General features: G+C 38.9%; 2 protein-coding genes across 5 annotated transcripts in view; one reads left to right on the top strand and one right to left on the bottom strand.

Annotated features, from left to right (window-relative positions):
• Window positions 1-14897, top strand: part of LOC137616508 (meiotic nuclear division protein 1 homolog) — a 141211-nt gene that overhangs the window by 35407 nt on the left and 90907 nt on the right. The gene's annotated exons all lie outside the window — the stretch shown is intronic.
• Window positions 1-14897, bottom strand: part of LOC137616506 (carbohydrate sulfotransferase 4-like) — a 56765-nt gene that overhangs the window by 41724 nt on the left and 144 nt on the right. For all 3 annotated transcript variants that reach the window (XM_068346327.1, XM_068346329.1, XM_068346328.1), the window contains exons 1-3: window positions 13389-14897; window positions 7178-7518; window positions 6549-6686 (exon numbers count right to left, since the gene is read on the bottom strand). The exon at window positions 13389-14897 is cut by the window's right edge and continues 144 nt beyond it. In XM_068346327.1, the coding sequence (XP_068202428.1) occupies window positions 6549-6686; window positions 7178-7518; window positions 13389-13500 (591 nt within the window). In that variant the 5' untranslated portion in view covers window positions 13501-14897. The remainder of the gene's footprint in view (window positions 1-6548; window positions 6687-7177; window positions 7519-13388) is intronic.

The following is a 14897-nucleotide window of genomic DNA, read 5'->3' as shown; positions in this document are numbered from 1 at the left end:
TACCACCATCGGCTCGCTCGTTCCGGGCAGAGGAATGTTCTCTCCGACTATCTGAGCAGAGCCTCGTAGATAGAGTGTACCTGGGGGTCTTTGGCCTTTAGTAACCAGCATGTCTTGGCCTGGGGGACCTGATCGCGACAGCTTGGAACCTCAAGCTTCCGCTGTTCTTCCCCCCAGTATCAGACCCCAAGACTCTATGGCAAGATGCATTCCGGTGATGCTGGGACAACATCGACGCCTGCGTCTTCCCTCCTTTGTTGTTTGTTGAGAATGGGTCTCAACAGGACCAGGTTGTCTGTCAACCTTTCAATGGCCCTGAGAGCTCCACTGGGACTATACGCAGAACGGTTTCCGGACCCTCTGCTTCCCCTGACGGAACTCCCGGGAGAGCTTCTTCCACGGCACAGGCTACTCAAACAACCACACTGCAACATCTTTCACGAGCCGGGGCGTCGCTTCGGCTTCACGCCTGGAGACTCTACGCCTCCTCCTCAAGAAGAGACAACCCGCTACAGTTGCGGGGCGGAGGTCGCGTCATCTGCGATAGTCATCCGCAGGGGTCTACCAGGCGAAGTGGAGAGTCTTCTGTGGTTGGTGTCGTGGGAGATATACCTCTTCCCTTGAGGCCTCTTCTCCAACAATAACGAACTTATTGCTTTTCGGCGGGAGGAAACTCCTTTCCGCTCTCGGTAGTGAAGCCTGTCGCTCAGCCTTTCCCTGACCTTCAGGCTGAAAGGAATAAACTTTTTCCTTCCCGCTGTACCTTTCCTCGCTTATGCGAAGCTGCGAACGTCCCTGCCCCAGTCGTAGTGAGACCTCCAACATGGAGCATGGTTCGGACTTTTTAGTCCCTTAAGAGATCTTCTCAAGACCCTTTACGTCAGGCCTCTGATCGTATTCCGTCTTGGCGCTCCTGCTCACTCTGGCCGCGGCCATTGTATAGGCAATCTTCTTGGTCTCGTACGACTCCGCCCTTTCTTAGGAATGGGGGAAGGCAACATTCAGGTTCGCTCCTGAGTTGTTGGCTAGACTCAGAATCTTGGGGTCCCGGCCCTTCGGTCCAATTCCTTCAAGATTTCAAGTCTCCATTCTGTATCAGATGACCCAAAACCTTCTCCTTCTTGCCAGCAAAGGAATCGAGGGGTTATCTTTGGGAACAGCTGCAGTTTGTCATCACATGCAGCCGGGTTGGGAGCACAAGAAGGACACGGGGGAGAGTCATCAGTATACCTCTTCAGCTCGGACTCAAGGACATTCATCTCGACCTGAATCCAGACCTTCCCCCGTCACGTCGCCCTACAGCACGATGTCGGATACATCGCAACGTCCCTCGCCTTTGAGTAATACTACACTGTGACGCAGGTGCTACAAGCTGGAGTCTGGAAGCGTCTTATGACCTTCGCAGCCCGCTTCCTGCAGGACGTGACCCTTCCCCACTCTTCATTAAATAATTATGCAACGCACAATTATTTAATGAAGAGTGGGGAAGGGAGACAGGCCCCTCTTTGTAATACCTGTCAAGTGACAATGGATGTTAAACATATTTTAGTCGATTGTCCTGTTTTTAATATCCAGAGGAGGACACATTTACTCCAGGACAAACCGTTAAGAGATATACTGGGGGAAAACTGTAATACCCTGAACTTGAGAAAATTTATACAAAGTATTGGGTTATATTACGAGCTATAATTGATTTTATTAATTTATTTATTTATTTTACCCTTTTAATCCCTATTTATTTCACATCTAGATTTTTTTGTATGAAAGTGTTACGATTTGTATTAAAGGTTAAAATGATACTAAATGGTGTAAGTGTACAGATATGATTGAATGATTTTCGTTATATAGCGCTGAATGGCCTTTGATGCCCCAGTGCTTGGCTTAATGCCTAAATCCCATATTCAATTCAACCCACAGGAGTATCGATATGTTTCTATCGCTCTGTGGTAGCTACACAACAGCTGGTCTAACCTCAGGCTCCTTTTTAGACAGGTAGCAGAAGGTTGAGGGCATTCTTATCAGGTTTTAGTCTGCATGAACGAAAGAAGTATGTCTGGCCCTTACTTCTTTCTTCAACATCCCCTCTACTGGGAAGCAGCATTCTGGTCTCTGTATAGCTGACCTCAAACCTCTGCAGGTAAACCATGCTTCCTTGTGTTCCGAGTATTGAGTCAATACTGTCGCGTCCCCCATACCCTGACGAGGTGGTATTGGGAATGTCCTAACCCAGAGTTCCTTCTGGAACTCCAGGTCAACTGCCTAGGACGGGTCACACTTCTTCCTTCTCATACAAGCTTATGTAGGCCACACGGTTCCTTGCGGAGCAAGGAACTTGTCAGGTGCAGGGACTCCTTTTCTCGAGTGCGACTCACTCGGATTCTGAGTTCCCGGGTAAAGCCAAAGCCAGTATGGCTGGGGACTTTGCACCCTTCCTAAGGGGTAAGTCACCCAATGTAAATAGCGTGGTTTGTATTTCGGTTACGGAACAAATGACAAATTCGGAGATAATTTGTATTTTTCCTAACCATACAAACCTTAGCTATTTACATATATTTGCCCGCCAGCCCTGTCCCCCAAGACAAGTCCTACCTCTAAGTGAAAGTGAAGCAATTCACCGGTGTGAGGGGGGGAGGGGTAGCTAGCTACCACTCCCTACCCCCCTGCTAACTAGCGCGGGGGTAATACACCCTCGTTAAATTCTAATGGCTCGCCATTTCAGCTACGCTAAAAGGTAAACCCAATGTAAATAGCTAAGGTTTGTATGGTTAGGAAAAATACAAATTATCTCCGAATTTGTCATTTTAAGCAGATAATTTATCTTGTACAAAAGAGGAGATGGCAAAGCAGGTTTCGGTTTTGTTCAAGCTATTCTTAGTCACCTTCTTGCGTCTTGATATAGACACGATGGAGTAGTGTCTTGGAGAGAGACTTTAAAGCCATTATCAGCTTGAAGAAATGGGTTTAAGTTTTATAAGATGTGTGTTTTATTGGTAATTCCTTTGATTTTGAAATATGTTTAGGTAAAGATCGTTCTTTAGTGCCTCCTACAATAGGTAATTGTAGAATTTCATATTGTTGAAAGAACTTTGGAAAGTGAATGGAACACAGAAAAATTCCAGTTCTTACCTAGAGTAGGCCATTTAATTTGAACTAATGGTTAGTCATGCTACAAGATAATTAGTAATTCAACGATGCTTATATTTCTAGACTACTTAACGTCTGAAAGAATGGACACCAAGAGGTCAATGAAAACAGTTTACAATTCAGAAGTTTGGAGGATAGGAATGCTAAGTAATAGTTGGATGCATCACGTTACAGATAATTCATTGCAGACAGAGGAAGTATGGTGTCATAAGACATCACCAAGTCCAGAAGGATGTTGCTATTATGCTGGACATCAATTCCATGGATGAGGGTGGTTGTTTACTTTCTTCCCAACATTGAAATGGAGTACCATACAGTTTACCACTGCTGTGGTTGGTCACCACAGTTGGGGGTTGGGCTAGCCCAACTGACATTCTGGTGAGCATCTTTTCTGCTGAAACTGGAACTGAAACCAGACACCTTTAACCTTTATACTCGTCAGAAGTTAATGGCCAGGTATGTCTCGTCACTAAATTGATGTACAACACATGACTCCAAGTACATCCTCAGCGTAGTCATACCCTTTTCCTTTTAAAGGTCTGACTGCAGTGAGGCAGTAGCAATTACTCTTTCAGATTAAAATAAATCTGTGTATAAGAAGAGAAAGGATTTAGAGCACTTATCTGTAGGGCAGTTCTTCCAATAATTTCCTGAAATCATTGCAGCAGCTAGTAAAATGTAACATATAGAAAAATGACTTGGAAATTTTCAGGCAGTAAAGGAAATGCAGTTTTAGAACTGAATGCGACTGGCAACTGGCTTTGACACTCTTAACGTGTTTATGCATCAAACAAACTTCAAGATGGAGATGGAGGAATTGATGCATCAATCCACTAGGAAAGAGTTCCTGACAAATCACCCATCTTCAAGAAAATATCTTTGCATCATAATGGTAAATAGTGTTGTTTGAAAGTTAGTTTCAGGGAGATGCAACATACCACCAGGCAGTTTCGTGGTGTGACGGTGGTATTGCAAGCAGGTTCTACCATCAGAATGATTACTGAATCCATACACTCATCATGGGGAACGGATTGTGATGCTCTTAAACTATTTATTGATCAGTTCCTGTTCAGCTTAGCCAGAGCAAGCAGCTAAGAAAGAAGATGCTATTTTCCATCCCTGGAATGAATTGGACTTTTATGCCTAGATGTCATTTGGACTCGTGAAGCTGGCCATGGGTAAATTCCGAGTGTCCAAGAATAGGAAAATTACTTCATTATCCATCTTTGGCCACAGTAGGAGGACTTTGCAAAATTACTAGAAATGCCAACAGCCGCAAGAGGCTTCCACCTTGGAATACTGCTCAGTCAGCTGCATAAGTCTTTTTTTTATAGTTTATATATGAAAGCTCTATTTCAATAATATTAATGTTCTTAAAGTATTTTATTTTAATTGATCATAACTTCTCTTGTACTGTAGTTTATTTAGTAAGGGAGATGTGCATGAGTGTTGTAATTCAAGAGGTACTGTATTAGTTTGTTGAGTGTAGTTGGAAAAGTGTATGGTAGAGTAATGATTAATAGGATTAAGGATAAAACAGAGAATGCAATCTTAGAAGTACAGGGTGGTTTTAGAAGAGGTAGGGGTTGTATGAATCAGATTTTTACAGTTAGGCAGATATGCGAGAAATATTTAGCAAAAGGTAAGGAGGTGTATGTTGCGTTTATGGATCTGGAGAAAGCGTATGATAGAGTTGATAGGGAAGCAATGTGGAATGTGATGAGGTTATATGGAGTTGGAGGAAGGTTGTTGCAAGCAGTGAAAAGTTTCTACAAAGGTAGTAAAGCATGTGTTAGAATAGGAAATTAAGTGAGTGATTGGTTTTCAGTGAGAGTGGGGCTGAGACAGGGATGTGTGATGTCGCCGTGGTTGTTTAACTTGTATGTTGATGGAGTAGTGAGAGAGGTGAATGCTCGAGTGCTTGGACGAGGATTTAAACTGGTAGACGAGAATGGCCATGAATGGGAGGTAAATCAGTTGTTGTTTGCGGATGATACTGTACTGGTTGCAGACACAGAAGAGAAGCTTGACCGACTAGTGACAGAATTTGGAAGGGTGTGTGAGAGAAGGAAGTTGAGAGTTAATGTGGGTAAGAGTAAGGTTATGAGATGTACGAGAAGGGAAGGTGGTGCAAGGTTGAATGTCATGTTGAATGGAGAGTTACTTGAGGAGGTGGATCAGTTTAAGTACTTGTGGTCTGTTGTTGCAGCAACTGGTGGAGTGGAAGCAGATGTACGTCAGAGAGTGAATGAAGGTTGCAAAGTGTTGGGGGCAGTTAAGGGAGTAGTAAATAATAGAGGGTTGGGCATGAATGTAAAGAGAGTTCTATATGAGAAAGTGATTGTACTAACTGTGATGTATGGATCGGAGTTGTGGGGAATGAAAGTGACGGAGAGACAGAAATTGAATGTGTTTGAGATGAAGTGTCTGAGGAGTATGGCTGGTGTATCTCGAGTAGATAGGGTTAGGAACGAAGTGGTGAGGGTGAGAACGGGTGTAAGAAATGAGTTAGCAGCTAGAGTGGATATGAATGTGTTGAGGTGGTTTGGCCATGTTGAGAGAATGGAAAATGGCTGTCTGCTAAAGAAGGTGATGAATGCAAGAGTTGATGGGAGAAGTACAAGAGGAAGGCCAAGGTTTGGGTGGATGGATGGAGTGAAGAAAGCCCTGGGTGATAGGAGGATAGATGTGAGAGAAGCAAGAGAGCGTGCTAGAAATAGGAATGAATGGCGAGCGATTGTGATGCAGTTACGGTAGGCCCTGCTGCTTCCTCCGGTGCCTTAGATGACCGCGGAGGTAGAAGCAGTAGGGGATTCAGCATTATGAAGCTTCATCTGTGGTGGATAACGGGGGAGGGTGGGCTGTGGCACCCTAGCAGTACCAGCTGAACTCGGTTGAGTCCCTTGTCAGGCTGGGAGGAACATAGAGAGTAGAGGTCCCCTTTTTGTTTTGTTTCATTTGTTGTCGGCTACCCCCCAAAATTGGGGGTTAGTGCCTTGGTATATGTATGTATGTATGTTTCCTTACTGGGCTGTTTTTCTCTGTCAGAGCCCTTGGGCTTATAGTATCCTGCTTTTCCAACTAGGGTTGCAGCTTAGCTAGTTGTAGTGATAGTAATAATGGCACTCAAAGCAGTCAGCTGCCTCTCCAATCTACCTTAGGAAATCCCTGTATTGCTATTGTTTCGAATTTTATGTAGCATATCTTATTTTTGGGGGGTTTTCTTTTAAGTGTTACTTCTGGATTAACAAGCTTAATGGTTAAAGTTTAATTTACTTAATGAAGGTCATAAAAATGATTTTGGTGTGGTGACTCTATGTTCTTTTCCCTAAAAGATGTATAATGCAGTATTAAGATACAGTAATGGCATTACAGTACGTATATAGAATTTTCATGGAACTTACCTGGATGTTTTTACAGTCATTTTTGAAAGTGTTGCGAATGGAGTGAGACTTCCATATTTCAGGTTCTGAGATCAACTGTTTGTTGTTTTGGAATGAGCAGTTGTAAATTTCTTTCACCCAATTCATGCCATGTGTTCCCTGTAGAGTGGTTAGAAATAGGATTATTCAGTTTCATTGTTTGTATAAGAAAAATTAACTTCTGTACATTTAAATAATTTTGTTACTTCGACCAACAGATTTTCACTTGGTATGCATGATCTGATTTGATTTACTTGTTCTTTTCATTGTGTAACTTGAAGAGTAGCTTTTGGAAAATCTGACTTGAGTGTTATACCCTTCTGCCAATTTCCCCAGAAGTTCATCACATCTACAATGTCACATGAGTAACTTACATGTGAGATCTTTCATCAAACTGTTTACCTTGTCATATGACAAATCCTTTTATCTTCATCTTGTTTTCCTTAAGATTAGACTACAGCTATCAGGGATATTAGATTTTCTGTGTTAGTATTTAATTTTCAATTAATAATCATGCTAGGTGAAAAAAACGTTTAGGATGTTGGGGTTTAAATGTCTTGAAAAAGAATTCCTCTTTTCTAATCAATGTGACAAAAATTTAAACAGTTTACCAGTTTATTATTTACGGCACCAAATCCTGAGAAGGGACTGTTGCTATCTAAAGCTTTCAGTGGATGGTGGAAATAGAAAAGTTCCTTGTAGTGCAAGTTGAGAACTTCTGCCACTTTGCTGGCCCCGCTCTTGAGATACGAGTGGATGAGGAATTTATCTGCACCCACTTTAGATTTTAGCTCTCCTGCTAATATATTGGAAGTGTTCCTAATGATAACAGTGGCATTGGTTGGAATTGGTTCAGGGTCTGTGTGCGGTAGTGTTAATGGTTGGTCAACATCATCCGGAGGTAGACCTGGGCCCAGTGCCTCAAAGACAGCTGGGGTTCTGAGGATATCCGCTGTAAAATGAGAAAAAAAGTATTAACCATATTGTGATAACTGTTCATTATTAGCATGAATTTATGTCTTCATAGATCAAGGATATTAAAAACATACTGCATTTGACAAAAAAAAAAAAAATTCTAATGTACCATAATATTATAAACAAAATATAGCTCTGATGATGAGAAAAATTGTCCGTGTAGATAATAAATCAGTGGTTTGAATAGGGCGAGTGTGGTTCTCATTTTTGGAAAATTTAATTGTATGAAGTTCTGTTTGTTGGTTATATATTTGTAAGTGAAAACTTTACTTCTACCTTTTTATGTAGTTGTATGAGTAAAATCTAATAATCTACCCGTATTGAGACTCCCAGCTTGCAATTTCCATATAGTAAATGGAAAAAATAGATCAATTTCAGTCATGTTATTTACTACCTGAAATAAACAACATGACTCGTGTTCACAGTAATTCACGATTTACTATTTTCTTGTGGATTTAAGATAACTCTGTATACTTTCTGTAATGGATTTTTTATTACATCATAGCTTCCAAAACGAAACCTCAACTCTAAAAACTTGGGTAAAATTTTACCAGATAGGAATGAGAGGTCAAAGCAGAGGCACTATAGGATGCATGCTAGTTAACTTAAGAAGTCGGATACATTCCTTCCTTTACTTTCTGCAATTACAGCGTAGTAACCCCATGAACAGTAGTTAGCTTTCTTAATATATTTCTTGTTAGGTATGTTACTGAGTTCACATGTCATTTTTAAATTGCTCTATTTTGAACTTGATATCCGACGTCAAATAGAATTCAAGTTTCATCATTATCTCTATCTTCAAACTTAACTTTTAAAGTCTGTTAAGCTTATCATTACAGTACTAATTGTTTTCATTATCTATCACATTTCCACTGCCGTCCATTTGCACTTATCTCAACTCGCCACACAGTTGGTTATCTTAATGTTTTAAAACGTAGTCCAGCTAAACTGAGTAGTAGTATTGTTCATAATATACATTCAAATCAATTTAGTAAAATCAAAATGAAGTTATACGAAATAAGAACTATAATTTGCAAAACCTTTTGCTAATACCACGGAAGTGCATACTTTTGAGTTGATCAATATGAAGTTTATTCGTTTTAGTTTGAGGGAAGTTCAGAAAGTTAGCCACTCAGGACTTATTGTATGTGAATTCTCAAATGAAATTGCGTTGATTTGTTGATTGAAAGTATGAAAAACAATTGCAATATTAACCAGTTATTGAGACTAACAGATGGTTGAAGTACAAGTGTCTGATAGATGTTAGGTTATTAAAAATGGGCTTTAGAACCTTCAATGATGCATTGGTTTACCATAGTTTAACACACACTCTCTCTCTCTCTCTCTCTCTCTCTCTCTCTCTCTCTCTCTCTCTCTCTCTCTCTCTCTCTCTCTCTCTCTCTCTCTCTCTATTGTACAGAATAGTACATGCATTATCATTGCAAAATTTATTTGTGTTCATGTATAAATATTAATTTCCATTCATTACATCCTTCTCTACATTTTCCCTTTCACAATTGTATTTTTGAAAGGTTGTTTCATAAGCTAGTAGCATACATATTGTATTCAGTATTGTCTTTGAGCACTAAACCGTTTTATCTAACTTCGAGCTGATAAGAGATAGAACAACACAGTCTCTGCCACATTAATTTTCTTGAATGAACACCGTACTCAGTTAAACTGCCTAGATGTTAATTGTGTCAAGCACCTACTCATATATATTACCAACAGTTCATTGAACCCCCTTTATACACTTCATCATTCATCCTATTGTTCACTCTTTAGTGCTTTGTATATATTGGGTAATTTTTTTCAATAGCGTAAATCTTTGATTCCCTCTGTCTAACCCTTTCAAGATATACTATACACTCAATTTCATCAACTGTCACCCATTTTCACGTGACCAATTCACCACCCCCAAAAATATTGTCTTTATTAATCGAGCTGTGTAACGAAAAATTGAAGTAAAGCAAACGAGACAATATCTAGGTTAAATAAAATTTGAAAATCAAATCGCCTGAAATTACATATATAAAATCAGACTATATATCAGTTTAGCGAGATCTGTGTTACAATGTGGACATGAGTCATAGTATGACAATAAAACTACTGTATAGCCTACAGATTTTGTACATTTGAGAATAAAACCCTCAGAAGAATATTGGGAGTTAAATGACAGGACAGGATTAGAAATGAAACTATAAGAGAGATTACACGAGTGCCATATGTGGATGAGAATATGTTGAGAGGGGTAAATGGAGATGGTTTGGGAATGCTCTACACACTCCCCAAGTTAGATTAGTTCACCCTATCAATCATTCTTACACCACATTGACCCTTCATATTCAACATACACGATTCCATAAAGGCGAATGGACTCAACATTCGCTGCATAGATTCCTGACTTGACTTTCACTGACATTTCTAGTTATATTGAGAGATTTTTGCACACATCATGTTTCCTTTCTTGTTCACCTATTCTTTGACTCGTTTCACCTTTTCTTTCTTACTGTCATCTAATATATAAACTCTTTATACTGTATGAATCAATCACCATATTCCATTCATGTTAAGACTCAATGCTCCATCTCCCTTTTTCCTCTTAATCTTGTAGCGTTGTGCTGTAATTTGTAAAATGTTCTCAATCACATGGTATTTAGAGTAATCTATTTACTATGTTATTTTTCATTCATTGTTGACTTTTACGGTATTATAGAAACAAACTTAACCAAGAATTTATACGAGTAAAATGCAATCAGCTCATTTCATTTAAATAGCACAACAATTTATTTATCAATATGGTTAATATTTTTGAATAAATACAGTAATTAGAATTTATTAAAACTGAAAACTTAAATCCAACGTTCTATGCAGTACAGTGTATCCTTCATCGATTATTTCCATCCATGCTTTTTTCCTAGTTATAATCAGTATCTGGTTTCCTTCTATCCTAATTAAATAGTGTCTTTATCATCTCAATCATTGTACAATAATGGTAAAATTCAAAGCCCGAAAAGAAAAAAGTTGATTTATATAGACAATCAACCGGCTCTCGTGCGATGGAATAAAAAAGTGAGGTCAGTGTTAGGGAGGAGAAATAATGTACCATAAAACACCCTTGTCATGAAATTCCATAAATTCTCTTTTATCGACTCAAACTATTAATGTCTCCTCCCACTAAAGATCCAAGCCAATCAGCATGGAGAATGTGAGTGGTAAAGCTTGAGAAATATGTGAATCTACTAAGGCAACACTGGACATTTAAGCAATCTACTTTCATTAATCATGCACTCCTTAATTCGGTTTTCTCCTTTTGCTAACAATGTTTTTTTTTAACACTTACTGCTTTTTTTTCTTAAGCTAGTGTACATGAGCCATAAAAAACGAATTATACTTATTTACTTGCGAAATAGTTTTAGATATTTGAAAAGTTTCCTAGAGTTATTCGGATAACCAAACTTTTTTTTTTTTATTGTATCTAATTTATTAGATCTAAAATAAAAGAGGTCAGTAAGGTTGGGGTAGTGGTTACAGTCAGAGGTTTGGCTATAATGTCATTTTTTAAGGGAAAGATATTTAAACGACAGGATCACAAAATAGATATTCATGATTTCTTTACCATAAGTCTTAAATATTTACAGAAAGTAAGTTTACATAAGACAAGAAGCATAATACACATCATATTTATATTTTAGAAACCTCCTAAGTACCTTATAAATAGTAAAAATCTTGTAATTGGCCATTCAACGTAATTTTCGATTCATGGATTTTACGGCCACCTAATTCAAGTATTCACACATTGCATAAACGTCCATTTTATATTTAATCACACACACACACACAGACTTAAAGTGGTTTCATTGGCTAGGGGTGAAGAGCCTGCTTACACCAATCAGATCTAAGACCGTCCTTAAGGTGGAAATCTTTGTCTGTTACCAGAAAACCCATAAACAGCGAATTGTGTGTCTCTTTGCTACTCGAATATGGTGGGATACAATAAGGCTCACGATTGGGGCGTGGGGCGAGAAACATCCCTTCCCGAAAAAGAAAAAAAAAACCCAAAGAATTGTGTGGCGCCAAACCCTCTGTAGGGGATAAAGTTAATGGTTAAAGAGAGGAACATTCCTTTCACACTCTTTCGGGAACCCCAAATTCGTGACGTTTGTATTATGTATCAAATCAAATGTTATCTTAATTCCATTATGCTAATTTCTACGATGCTCTGCTTTTCTAATTATATCTTTTTCTACATTTGAAAGACTTATTTATCTCCATTAATCTAACCCTTGTCGCACATTTTTCCTATGTCTCGGCTATTTATTTTCATGCGGTCACTGAACCTTTCCGTAAAGATGCTCACCAGATTACCTTCGTGTAAAAGCCCCAAACCTGAAGGTATCTCCACCTTCCTTTATTCCTCATTTCTTCTGTTCTCATTTACTCCTTTTACTATCATATCCAATCGTGGCATGCAGTTCGTTCTTGCAGTCTTGCTTTCTCCATTCTAAGGTTCATTGCTGCACAGTATTCTAGAAGTTTTATTCCTGTTATGACCAGATTGTGGTATGATCTTTCTAATCAGGCAGTTGAATCGAGAGGTTCAAACTAGCAGCGAATGTGTTTTTGTTGTTGAACAGGCTGACATGAACCTTTCTTCATAGGTTATGTGTGACATATCAATTTTAAGTCTTTACTGATCTTAAGATATTTTATATTCTTTGTTCATTACTTCTCATATTTAGTTTATTTATTTCCTTATTTCATTTCCTCACTGGGCTATTTATCCTTACTGTAGTCCTTGAACTTGGAGCATCCTTCTTTCCCATCTAGGGTTGGACCTAAGCTAATAATAATAATAATAATAATAATAATAATAACACAACTGCATTTCATAATAACTCATCAATTTGAATAATTTAGCTACGCAATTATTTTTTGGAAGGACGTTGTGTTGTATGTTGTGTAAATTTATATTCCACTTGCATGCAAATAAAACATTAGCAAATCATGTATATTTATCTTTATAGTTTCACAGAAGGTGTATTTCATGCGTCTCTCCTTTTATTTGTTTTTCCTTTATGCAAGAAATATCTAAACTAAAGTTGTCGCTTGTATTATTCCACTCTACACAGTAGACAAGAAGTATTTTTTTAAGTCTAATGCAGTCATAGTAATCTTATCAACAACTCTAGCAAGGTCTTATTATTATCATCATCATCGTCCTTTTTTTACTGCTCCATTTTCCAATGCATCGTATCACCCTCCAGAATTTCTTCATATACTGATATCAATATCTGTTCTTGCAATTGTGTACTCTACTCTATTCAGTCAAAATTGAAGTTTGTATCAGCAGATATGACCTCGATGATTGGCTAAATTATATTCGTTAGTTTAATTTCGGGATTCCTGCCATGACCATTATTGGTTTGCTATTTTCCCCAAGTACATCATAGAACTCTCTCTCTCTCTCTCTCTCTCTCTCTCTCTCTCTCTCTCTCTCTCTCTCTCTCTCTCTCTCTCTCTCTCTCTCTCTCTCTCTCTCTCTCTCTCTCTCTCAAGATGTTATCATCAGTAATGGGATAAGGAATTAGGGGAAATAATACTAAACATTTTATCAAGTGGTATATTGTACGCATTACTAAAGGGTCTGCAATGTCTTCTAAGCCCTAAGCTACGCCCACTTTTAATCCAAGGTGCAGTGGCACTGAATGGCCTCCCAGGCCCCAATTCATGATCAACATATACTATGATTTGTTTTGTCTCATACGATCCTACGTGATGTGTCTGTTGTGTATGTATCATCCTACCCAAACCCTAAGGAAAGAGTCCTGTAGGTCTTGGTCCTACCTGATGTGGTTGTCCTGTAATCGTCGTAAAAGAAGATGAGCAAGTTGACGATCGTCACCACTAACGCCAGGGCCAAAGGTCGCTTGTGCTTGAAGCGCATCTTGATAATCATGGGAAATATTCACTAACCTCCCTCGGGGAGGAATTTGTTCTTTTTCGGATACAAGCTTATATTGCCTTTTTTATCTTGTCTCCAGTTTTCTGTAACGGTTTCTTTTCTTGATAAATGCTGTTTTGATATGTTCGCCACTGCTCTCTTTAACTTATTATATTAGAGAACGTTGTGGCATTAAGTGAAAGAGAACCGTTAATTCTTTGCCTATATTCCTGAAGATTTTTGTTCTATTTAAGTATTATTAATAAGTGAACAATTTGTCCTGATGGAACTTATCTTGTTATTGTTCATGTATTAGACTGTATATAATTAAAATCGAGGTTAACGTAATGTCTTACTAATGCTATATACGCTTTTCTTAACAAATATAACACTTCAGAAAGGTAGTTTTTTTAATCAACGTTAACACTTCATCACTATTCGGTGCCCTTTGCCTAACATTATCACCCAATGGAATATTTTAAACTGATAGTTATAGACTCCAAATTGTTCAGCACACGTTGAATATTATTTTTGAAAAATATTACATGTGTATGTTTTATGAGCTATGTCTTTATATTTTGAGTTTTCTTCCTTATTGTGGTCCCAGTCATTTAGGTTTTGAGTTTTCTTCCTTAACGTGAGGCAATCATGAATTTTGGCAATTGATTTGAAAAAAGATTCCCCCTTAACGTGATCGTCTCCCCAAGATATCCTTCCAAGAAGGCGTATCGATGTATTGCGTCAATTTCCCGTCGAGCAGCGTCTTGTTGATGACGACCAGAACCAAATTGAAGAGCACAACGAAGATGACCACGGCCACCAGGCCCTTGGCCAAGAGGACGAGGAGGCGCACCACAACCCAGAGGAAACCTAGATTTCCCTCCTTTTTAATAGGAGCAGCAGAAGCAGATACAGCAGCCTCGTCACAATTGGAATGTTGCTGGAGTTTGCTGGAATGCTTTTGACTTCCGGACTTAGCGTTACGCCAGGAATGGGATTTGGAAGAACCGTTGGTTGGAATGGTTTTCGAGTTGCCCCTGCGACGCGAGGAGTTGGGTGCATTTATTGACATGGCTGTTGTTCTAGTTATGACAGTCGAAACTCGCTTCTTGTTACAGTGATTGAAATTGATGGGTGGGGAAGGTGGGAGGTCGTTCTTCCACGCACAACGAGATTATCTTTGAATTAATTTTCCATTTGATGTTTTAAGGCATCAAGATTGTCCTGAGGGCTATTGGAGTATCTGATCCGTAGTGCGTATATTCAGTTATTCTTTTGACGTAATTTCAGAACGGACCCAGGTGGTACTATTGAGTGATTGGGTTTGGTCGTTTTCGCGTCGTTTGTCTCTGTACGTGATTATATTCTACGGAAATGGACGGTGGCACTAAAGGAAATTGTTTACCAGTTGA

This window comes from Palaemon carinicauda, chromosome 22, assembly GCF_036898095.1.
Source record: "Palaemon carinicauda isolate YSFRI2023 chromosome 22, ASM3689809v2, whole genome shotgun sequence".
Lineage (NCBI taxonomy): Eukaryota > Metazoa > Arthropoda > Malacostraca > Decapoda > Palaemonidae > Palaemon > Palaemon carinicauda.
The sequence above is the reverse complement of the archived record's forward strand: the minus strand, read 5'-3'. Positions and strand labels throughout refer to the sequence as shown.